This window comes from Procambarus clarkii, chromosome 45, assembly GCF_040958095.1.
Source record: "Procambarus clarkii isolate CNS0578487 chromosome 45, FALCON_Pclarkii_2.0, whole genome shotgun sequence".
Taxonomy (NCBI): domain Eukaryota; kingdom Metazoa; phylum Arthropoda; class Malacostraca; order Decapoda; family Cambaridae; genus Procambarus; species Procambarus clarkii.
In genome coordinates, this window is record NC_091194.1 from 336,492 (window position 1) to 348,292 (window position 11,801).

The 11,801-nt window shown below is 41.4% G+C and overlaps 1 protein-coding gene across 1 annotated transcript; it reads left to right on the top strand.

Annotated features, from left to right (window-relative positions):
- Positions 1-10,042: 10,042 nt before the first annotated feature.
- Positions 10,043-11,314, top strand: LOC138350384 (autotransporter adhesin BpaC-like). Its single transcript, XM_069301006.1, has one exon. The coding sequence runs from the start codon at positions 10,043-10,045 to the stop codon at positions 11,312-11,314; it is 1,272 nt and encodes a 423-aa protein (XP_069157107.1).
- The last annotated feature ends 487 nt before the right edge of the window (positions 11,315-11,801 follow it).

An 11,801-nucleotide genomic window follows, 5' to 3' on the forward strand; every position in this document is an offset into this window, starting at 1 on the left:
ACTATATGAAGGGTTACAGTGTGTGTCAAGAGCCAGGTGTGTGATACTAAGGTACCTGGACATTTATACACCTGCTCTAGACTATATGAAGGGTTACAGTGTGTGTCAAGAGCCAGGTGTGTGATACTAAGGTACCTGGACATTTATACACCTGCTCTAGACTATATGAAGGGCTACAGTGTGTGTCAAGAGCCAGGTGTGTGATACTAAGGTACCTGGACATTTATACACCTGCTCTAGACTATATGAAGGGTTACAGTGTGTGTCAAGAGCCAGGTGTGTGATACTAAGGTACCTGGACATTTATACACCTGCTCTAGACTATATGAAGGGCTACAGTGTGTGTCAAGAGCCAGGTGTGTGATACTAAGGTACCTGGGCATTTATACACCTGCCCTAGACTATATGAAGGGCTACAGTGTGTGTGTCAAGAGCCAGGTGTGTGATACTAAGGTACCTGGGCATTTATACAGCTGCTCTAGACTATATGAAGGGCTACAGTGTGTGTCAAGAGCCAGGTGTGTGATACTAAGGTACCTGGACATTTATACACCTGCCCTGCGGCCAGATTCAAGAAAGCAGTTACGCAAGCACTTACGAACGTGTACATCTTTCCTCAATCTTTGACGGCTTTGGTTACATTTATTAAACAGTTTACAAGCATGAAAACCTTGCCATTTAACTGTTGTTATTGTTATAAACAGCCTCCTGGTGCTTCGGAGCTCATTAACTGTTTAATAATTGCAAACAAAGTCGCCAAAGACTGAGAAAAGATGTACAGGTTCGTAAGTGCTTGCGTAAGTGCTTTCGTGAATCTGGCCCCTGATCTATATGAAGACTTTCGCCCACTGGGCTGAGGTTCGCTTAACTCTGTTAATACTGGAACACTTGATGATATATTGAACTTGTATCAAGATTGACTATGTAATACATCTGTTATACAATACATTGTACCTATAGAATATGTAATACATCTGTTATACAATGCATGTACCTATAACCTGAGCTTATAAAAGCATCGTAATCACCTTCAGTGGTTAAGGGTCTAATGTCACACTAGTTTCTATAAAAGCTATCTTATTCTGTCAATCAAAGTGAGAGAGACACAGGTATATATACATATATATATATATATATATATATATATATATATATATATATAATATATATATATATATATATATATATATATATATATATATGTGTGTGTGTGTGTGTTTGTCTACAGGATATGTGGAAGCTGATCAGAATTGCATTTCACCTTTGTAAATGCACATTAATGATACATTAAAGATAACTCGAACACAGTTGGACAGACGTCAATCTGGATATTTACGTCTGTAGGTCAGCTTAGCATTTTAAAAGCACTACAATCACCTCCTGTGGTTGATTGTTCAATAAATCCCTGAACTATGTTTAACAGATCTCTAACCCTGTCCATGGAGGACAGAAGAAAATGTATATATGTTGGTTAGCATTGTAAATGTCTGGCCACGTCTGTGGTAGAAAATAACAGTAATAAAAATATATATGAAGGACTACACAGTGTGTGTGTCAAGAGCCAGGTGTGTGATACTAAGGTACCTGGACATTTACACACCTGTCCTAGTCTATATGAAGGGCTACAGAGTGTGTCAAGAGCCAGGTGTGTGATACTAAGGTACCTGGACATTTACACACCTGTCCTAGTCTATATGAAGGGCTACAGAGTGTGTCAAGAGCCAGGTGTGTGATACTAAGGTACCTGGACATTTACACACCTGTCCTAGTCTATATGAAGGGCTACACAGTGTGTGTCAAGAGCCAGGTGTGTGATACTAAGGTACTTGGACATTTATACACCTGTCCTAGTCTATATGAAGGGCTACAGAGTGTGTCAAGAGCCAGGTGTGTGATACTAAGGTACTTGGACATTTATACACCTGCCCTAGACTATATGAAGGGCTACAGAGTGATTCAAGAGCCAGGTGTGTGATACTAAGGTACCTAGACATATATACAGCTGCTCTAGACTATATGAAGGGCTACAGTGTGTGTCAAGAGCCAGGTGTGTGATACTAAGGTACCTGGACATTTACACACCTGTCCTAGTCTATATGAAGGGCTACAGAGTGTGTCAAGAGCCAGGTGTGTGATACTAAGGTACCTGGACATATATACACCTGCCCTAGACTATATGAAGGGCTACACAGTGTGTGTCAAGAGCCAGGTGTGTGATACGAAGGTACCTGGACATTTACACACCTGTCCTAGTCTATATGAAGGGCTACAGAGTGTGTCAAGAGCCAGGTGTGTGATACTAAGGTACCTTGACATATATACACCTGCCCTAGACTATATGAAGGGCTACAGAGTGTGTCAAGAGCCAGGTGTGTGATACTAAGGTACTTGGACATTTATACACCTGTCCTAGTCTATATGAAGGGCTACAGAGTGTGTCAAGAGCCAGGTGTGTGATACTAAGGTACTTGGACATTTATACACCTGCCCTAGACTATATGAAGGGCTACAGAGTGATTCAAGAGCCAGGGTGTGTGATACTAAGGTACCTAGACATATATACAGCTGCTCTAGACTATATGAAGGGCTACAGTGTGTGTCAAGAGCCAGGTGTGTGATACTAAGGTACCTAGACATATATACAGCTGCTCTAGACTATATGAAGGGCTACAGTGTGTGTCAAGAGCCAGGTGTGTGATACTACATGTCAGTTACTTAGGGTCATGTGATCAGTAGTCTGCAATGATAACCTTTAATGCATCATGAAAACATCCCCAAGAACACCTGAGTTAATATAGTCATGTCAAAGGTTCAGGTACGTCATACCTGCAGGTCTGAAGGGTCTAATGACTGAACATTGTGTAGACTGTGACCTCCCCAACCAGTTCCTGCTGAGAGTGTACATATGATGTGCTCACGAGTGCGGGGTTGCTCAAGCCTCCAGCATCTTCACTATCTCTACGGGGCCTCTACTTCCTCCTTCCACACACTATCTTATAAACTTACCCAAACATCTCCACTATGTTGTTATAAACTTACTGTCAACATCTCTACCCACAAAGTTATCACAAACTTATTCCCATAAATGGGATAAAAAACCTAATTATATGCATTAAAAACTGGGAAATTTATCTCGAAATCAATGTACCAAACGAGCAAAAATAGCTAAAATAAAATTAATAAAATATAGACTACGTATAAAACACTTCATATAGCAAGCCAGACAAGATCTAAAAATATAACCTAACCCTCAAACAAAGAGTAGGTAGACACCTGGGTCGTTAAGAGAGGTGAGATAACCGATAATGACAGAGAAGTGTGTGATGCAGTAATGGGTAGTGGTTCAGTAGTACAGGAGAAGAAGTTGGTAGTGAAGCAGCCGCTGGTGATACCTTCACTACTCTACTGCCTCTCACACAACAACTTATTAGACAAATATAATTATTAAAGCCCAATCAGTTCACAGGATCACATGAGGTGTTTGCCAGGGAGTCTTAAAGAATGTATAATAGAGTTAGGGAGCCTTAAAGAATGTATAGAATACTTATTAAGTCTTAAACAATGTATAGAATACTTATTTAGTCTTAAAGAATGTATAGAATACTTATTAAGTCTTAAAGAATGTATAGAATACTTATTAAGTCTTAAAGAATGTATAGAAGAACTTAGTGAGCCTTAAAGAATGTATATAAGAGTTAGTGAGCCTTAAAGAATGTATAGAAGAGCTGAGGGTACATCAAAGACTGTACCCTCAGACTCAGTACCCAAAGACTGTAAAGAATGTATATAAGAGTTAGTGAGCCAATACAAGGAAACAAGTCACAACTAAAAGGCTAAACACCCCAGGGCTAACAAAGGGGATACCTAAATCTATTAATCAACACATGACCTTGAGAAGAAGTACAGGTTAGGAGTTGTCTCTAAAGAATTGTCAAAGATTTACTCATCAGTGCTGTTTAAAATAATTAGGAGAGCTAAAATAAATTTACCCAAATTAAGGGCAACATTAAGAAAATATGGAGCATTATTTCCCAAATATTGAGATCAAAAAATCTTTTAATTAAAATACTAATACTCCTGTCCAATAACGATGGTCAGCTTTCAGCCTCTGATACTGCTATTGAATTCAATAGGTTCTTCTCCTCCATTGGGTCATCCCTTGCTAATGATATTCCATCCTCCCGTACTAATGTTCAGGACGACCTTACAGTTAACTATCCACAGTCTCTGTACTTAACTCCTGTTAATTACAGTGATGTTAATGAGATAATCCTTTCCTTTAAAACAAAGTCTAGTGCCCTTGAGGAGATACTAAATCGAATTTACAAAAAAGCCTCCAGATCTTTAGCTCCTGCTATTGCATTGCTCTTCAACAAGTCACTTGAACTCCAAACCTTTCCAGATATTATAAAAAAAAGCGAGAGTAACCCCTGTCCACAAATGTGGTGATCTCACTGATGTTAACAACTACAGACCTATATCAATCCTGCCAAACTTGTCAAAAATATTTGAAAAACTAATCTACAAGCAGCTTTACTCTTATCTAGCCAAACACAATATTCTTAGCTCTTACCAATATGGCTCCAGAACCCCAAAAAAAGCACTAACGATGCACTTATTAGTATGATTAACTTGATACATGCAGCTCTTGATAAAAATGAGTTCCCTGTTGGGTTATTTGTTGACCTACGTAAGGCTTTTGACACTGTCAACCACCAAAACCTTCTTCTTAAATTACATCATTATGGAGTCAGAGGACACTCCCTCCAATACCTCAAGTCTTACCTTACTGACAGGCTCCAGTATGTTTCTGTGAATAATTCAATTTCTCCCACCCTACCCATCAACATTGGTGTTCCTCAGGGCAGCATACTTGGCCCTCTCCTCTTTCTCATCTACATTAATGACCTTCCAAATGCCTCCCAACACCTCAAACCAATTCTATTTGCTGACGACACAACCTTCATTTACTCCAGTCCTGACCCTCTTGCTCTAAATGTCACAGTAAATACTGAGCTAAATAAAGTCCATCTTTGGGTAACTGATAATAAACTCACCTTTAACATTGACAAAATTTTCTATAGTTTATTTGGTAATAAATCCTCAAATGAAATTAATCTAAGAATAAACAATATCCAGATCACTAACAAAGTAGATGGCAAATTCCTTGGTGTCCACATTGATAACAAGCTGAATTTCCAGGGACACATTCTAAATATAAAAAAAAAAAATTCTAAAACTGTTGACATTCTTTCTAAGATCAGATATTATGTACCTCGCCCTGCCCTGGTGACGCTCTATTACTCTCTCATCTATCCATATCTCAACTATGGTATTTGTGCTTGGGGTTCTACTACCCAAAATCATTTACGTCCTCTAATTACTCAACACAAAGATGCTATTAGAACAATATCCAACTCTGGCCCCAGACATCACTCGGTACCCTTACTCAAATCTCTGAATATATTAGATATTAAGTCACTGCACATCCTCTCATGTGTACTCTATATATTTAAAACTCTGAACAGTAATGTCAATCCTGATTTTAAACGCTTCCTAGAAGGTTGTAGCAGAACCCATGGGCACCACACCAGAAACAAATACCTATTTGACATTCCAAGAGTGCGACTTAAACTAGAAATGCTGTACAAATCAAGGGACCCAAAATGTGGAATGACCTTCCCAACCATGTCAAAGACTGTACCTCTCTCAACCAGTTTAAGAGAAAAACTAAGTACTACCTAATTAACTCCATGTAACCTACCTTACCCCCAGATTGTCAACCCATGTCTTGCTATTTTAAATTAATCTCAATTATTTTTAAGTTTTAGTCTAAGCGTTTTCCCCACACCTTGCCCAAAACGCTAAGCGTATTAGTGGCTTTACATATTGTATGTACTAGCTCTATCTATTAATCCAACAATATGTTTGTAACTAATCATCTATGTATACTTTTCCCTGAATAAAAAAATTATTTGAATTAAAGAATGTATAGCAGAGTTAGTGAGCCTTAAAGAATGTATAGAATAGTTATTACTCACCTAGTTGTGCTTGCGGGGGTTGAGTTTTGGCTCTTTGGTCCCGCCTCTCAATTGTCAATCAACAGGTGTACAGGTTCCTGAGCCTATTGGGCTCTATCATATCTACACTTGAAACTGTGTATGGAGTCAGCCTCCACCACATCACTGCCTAATGCATTCCATCCGTTAACTACTCTGACACTGAAAAAATTATTTCTAATTTTAGTGAGCCTTAAAGAATGTATAGAAGAACTTAGTCAGTCTTAAAGAAGGCATAGAAAAGCTTAGCAAGCCTTGAGAAATTATAGAAGAGCTTTGTGAGCATTAAATAATTATTGAATAGCTTAGTGGGCTGCATCCTGGCATATTTAGCACAGAGTCACGGAGGGTTGTCAACGTGGTGCCTATTCTTAAGGACAAAAGCATATCACTGGCCTCAAACTATCCAACTATTAGCTAAATGTATAAAGTAAAAAAAAAAAATTGATTCTATTCTCAAAAAACCTTGAAACGCATATATTAAAAAGTATCCACAAGTTGGGTTTAGTAAGAACAGCTCTGGTTCAGTATCTTACTCTCATTCTCTTCTAAAAGTTGTAACACCAGGTAACATTAAATTATATTACACTGTGAAGATACTGATTAATACTGAGTAACACTTGCTACTGCTTGCACTTAATAACACTTTATTGAGGTAGAACTTTGATGATAATAGTTATTGAAATACTGGTAATTTAAGTGCAATGTAATATGAACCGAATTATGGTGTACTAGGGATGATTACAACCAGAAATAATGGTTCAATTACAAGGAAATGGTACACAGGGATCAAGTTAATTAACTAGGCTACCACCATCATGTCTGACCATTAGGTATATCAAACAATGAGGCGAGATACATTGGCTATTGGTTCTCCTCTACATGTTTTTACTTAATGACCGGTTGTTAACAAAACTGCACTCAGAGGATAGGAGGTTCAATGTCCTTGCTGACAAACTGGAAACCATGTGACAAATAGAGATGGAAAGTTAACAAGTCGATTAAGTTAACATCAAGGCATCATTAACATCACTAAGTTAACATTAAGTTAACATCACAATTTATGATATTCCCTACAAATACTAAGTCCCTATAACCTGGCAATTCCTTAGTCATTACACTGGGAATTGTTAAGTAATTTAGACATGGAAAAAATATCATCAGAGATCACACATTACTTCCACTGCCTCTCTATCTGCTGGATTCACTCTGTCTCTCCCTGGCTGTGTGGTGTTCTTAGAGACCAGCCTTCGACTCTCTCTCCAGCACTCTCCCTCTCTCTCTCCCAGCTCTCATACAGGGCTATATACACACCCCAAAAGCTGCCACACCTCATATCAGCTGGAAAAGGGGGGGGGGTATTTGGTGTTGGTAACCTACTTGAGGCTTGTAAGTGGTCCGCCCCCACGTGCACAAACACTCAAGAATTTAATTAATATATTAATATTAATATTATTCGTAGAATATTAATTATGGGAGTGTGGCTGACCGCTGACCTAGCCGAAAGGGCAGACAGACAGACAGGCAGACAGGCAGACAGGCAGACAGGCAGACGCAGACGAGGAGTCACAATAACGTGGCTGAAATATGTTGACCAGACCACACACTAGAAGGTGAAGGGACGACGACGTTTCGGTCCGTCCTGAACTATTCTCAAGTCGATTGTGTCCGACTTAAGAATGGTCCACGACGGACCGAAACGTCGTCGTCCCTTCACCTTCTAGTGTGTGGTCTGGTCAATAGACAGGCAGACCTCTGGCGAGTTTACACGTGTCTCTGTCAGTCATAATTCCATTAAAAATGTTTGACAATATTATCATGTTTAATATCACCTACTTGAAGCTACATGACTAAGACTAGCCAGGAACATTTTAACTAACTTTGCAAAACGATCCAGAGGTCACCTGACCTGACCTCTTGGAGAAGGCTGACCTGAGTGTGAGGTCTGTGGGGGGGGGGGGTCATGGGTGTTACAAAGTAATACAGTTTGTTAACGGTAGTAAAGAGGACGGAAATAAAAATCTTGGCTATAACGAGGTCTTTGACACTGTGTCACGCTACAGTGTCAAGGAGACAGGAGAAGCCTGTGGTGTCATATGTGTTGTCTAAAGTTAGACCAATTCTAATAAAATTGGGAAAATAAATTTGGAATAAAATATGAGAGGGAAGCGTTGTGAGTGTAGGACCCGACGCCTGTGTCCTGTAGCCTCTTCTGTGTCATTTATGTAAACTATTTAACACAAGAGCAAAGTTAAGAGAGCTCTACACTATAAGAAAAATAGGGAACCAATTCAGAAGACCCAAATACCTGCAAGATGTATTATATAGACTTCTGCTATCGGTGAAAGATTTAGAGACACAGAGTGTTGTTGTTCAAATGCGAGGGCTTTGCCACATTGCTAATTTAAAGTGCGAAAAAGATGTGGATGATGATTAATAGGTCTCGTAGAACACGGTAAGGTGGTGGACACAGAGGGCCAGGCACCTTACCTTGAGGTTACCTTGAGGTGCTTCCGGGGCTTAGTGTCCCCGAGGCCCGGTCGTCGACCAGGCCTCCTGGTTGCTGGACTGGTCAACCAGGCTGTTAGACGCGGCTGCTCGCAGCCTGACGTATGAGTCACAGCCAGTCACAGTCCCCCAGGCACACAGGTAGTAGTAAAAGGTAAGGTGCTCCAGTGGATAAGGGAGTATCTAAGCTACAGGAAACAGAGAGTAACTGTGAGGGGGGAGACATCAGAGTGGCGAGATGTCACCAGAGGAGTCCCACAGGGAATCTTCCAGAGGGTATAGACTCATTCCTCTCAATGTTTGCTGATGATGCAAAAATTATGAGAAGAATCAAGACAGATGAAGATAGACAGAGACTACAGAATGACCTGGACAAACTGGAGGAATGGTCTAGAAAATGGCTGCTAAAGTTCAACTCAGGAAAGTGTAACGTAATGGAATTAGGCGAAGGGAGCAGGAGGCTGAACACAAGGTACCATATGGGAGGTGATATCCTGCAAGAGTCAAATAGAGAGAAAGATCTGGGGGTTGATATCACACCGAACCTGTCCCCAGAGGCCCACATCAAAAGGATATCATCAGCGGCATACGCTAGACTGGCCAACATAAGAACTGCCTTTAAAAACTTGTGTAAGGAATTGTTCAGGACCCTGTATACCACTTATGTCAGACCAATCCTGGAGTATGCAGCTCCAGTCTGGAGTCCATACCTAGTTAAACACAAGACAAAGTTAGACAAGATTCAGAGGTATGCCACTAGACTGGTCCCGGAACTGAGAGGAATGAGCTACGAGGAAAGGCTAAAGGAGCTGAACCTCACATCCCTGGAAAACAGAAGAGTAAGGGGGAGACATGATAACCACCTACAAAATTCTCAGGGGAATTGACAGGGTGGACAAAGACAAACTCTTCAGCACAGGTGGGACACGAACAAGGGGACACAGGTGGAAACTTAGTGCCCAGATGAGCCACAGACGTTAGAAAGAACTTTTTCAGTGTCAGAGTAGTTAACAAATGGAATGCACTAGGAAGTGATGTGGTGGAGGCTGACTCCATACACAGTTTCAAATGTAGATATGATAGAGCCCAGTAGGCTCAGGAACCTGTACACAAGTTGATTGACGGTTGAGAGGCGGGACCAAGGAGTCAAAGCTCAACCCCCGCAAGCACAATTAGGTGAACACGCAGAGAGGCAATTCTGACTACTGACAAACAAGAATTAGTCAAGCAATATACTAGCGGGTATACTAGTGTCTGGAGCGGGTATACTAGTGTCTGGAGCGGATATACTAGTGTCTGGAGCGGGTATACTAGTGTCTGGAGCGGGTATGCTAGTGTCTGAGCGGGTATACTAGTGCCTGGAGCGGGTATACTAGTGTCTGGAGCGGGTATACTAGTGTCTGGAGCGAGTATGCTAGTGCCTGGAGCGAGTATGCTTGTGTCTGGAGCGAGTATACTATTGTCTGGAGGCGAGTATGCTTGTGTCTGGAGCGGGTATACTAGTGTCTGGAGCGGGTATACTAGTGTCTGGAGCGAGTATGCTAGTGTCTGGAGCGAGTATACTAGTGTCTGGAGCGAGTATGCTAGTGCCTGGAGCGAGTATACTAGTGTCTGGAGCGAGTATGCTAGTGCCTGGAGCGAGTATGCTTGTGTCTGGAGCGAGTATACTAGTGTCTGGAGCGAGTATGCTTGTGTCTGGAGCGAGTATACTAGTGTCTGGAGCGAGTATGCTAGTTTCCTTGAGCGAGTATACTAGTGTCTGGAGCGAGTATGCTAGTGCCTGGACTGGAGCGAGTATGCTTGTGTCTGGAGCGAGTATACTAGTGTCTGGAGCGAGTATGCTGGTGTCTGGAGCGAGTATACTAGTGTCTGGAGCGAGTACACTAGTGTCTGGAGCGAGTATACTAGTGTCTGGAGCGAGTATACTAGTGTCTGGAGCGAGTATACTAGTGTCTGGAGCGAGTATACTAGTGCCTGGAGCGAGTATACTAGTGTTTGGAGCGAGTATACTAGTGTCTGGAGCGAGTATACTAGTGTCTGGAGCGAGTATACTAGTGTCTGGAGCGAGTAGGCTGGTGTCTGGAGCGAGTATACTAGTGTCTGGAGCGAGTACACTAGTGTCTGGAGCGAGTATACTAGTGTCTGGAGCGAGTATACTAGTGCCTGGAGCGAGTATACTAGTGCTTGGAGCGAGTATACTAGTGTCTGGAGCGAGTATACTAGTGTCTGGAGCGAGTATACTAGTGTCTGGAGCGGGTATACTAGTGTCTGGAGCGAGTATACTAGTCTCTGGAGCGGGTATACTAGTGTCTGGAGCGAGTATACTAGTGTCTGGAGCGGGTATACTAGTGTCTGGAACGAGTATACTAGTGTCTGGAGCGGGTATACTAGTGTCTGGAGCGGGTATACTAGTGTCTGGAACGAGTATACTAATGTCTGAAGCGGGTATACTAGTGTCTGGAACGAGTATACTAATGTCTGGAGCGGGTATACTAGTGTCTGGAACGAGTATACTAATGTCTGGAGCGGGTATACTAGTGTCTGGAGCGAGTATACTAGTGTCTGGATTGAGTATACTAGAGCCAGTAATGAGTATACTAGCACCTGGAACGAGTATACTGGCACCTGGAACGAGTATACTAGAGTCAGGAATGAGTATACTAGAGTCAGGAATGAGTATACTAGAGTCAGGAATGAGTATACTAGTCAGGAATGAGTATACTAGAGTCAGGAATGAGTATATTTGAGCTTGGAATGAGTATACTAGTGCTTGGATCGAGTATACTAGAGTCAGGAATGAGTATACTTGAGCTTGGAATGAGTATACTAGAGTCAGAAATGAGTATGCTAGAGCTAGGAACGAGTATACTAGAGTCATGAATGAGTATAGTAGAGATAGGAACGAGTATACTAGTGTCATGAATGAGTATACTAGAGTCTGGAATGAGTATACCAGAGTCAGGAATGAGTATACTAGAGCTAGTAACGAGTATACTAGAGTCCTGAATGAGTATACTAGAGTCAGGAATGAGTATACTATTACCGCAAATAATTATACTGGGTCCTGTACTCATATACCAGTACCAGGAACGTGTATACTAATGTCATGATTAAGTGTACGAGTGTACTAGAGGCCAGAAGGAGTATACTAGTGCCTAAATTGAGTATACTGTTTCTGGAACGAGTATACAAGTGCCTGGAGCGAGTATACTAGTGCCTGGAACGAGTATACTA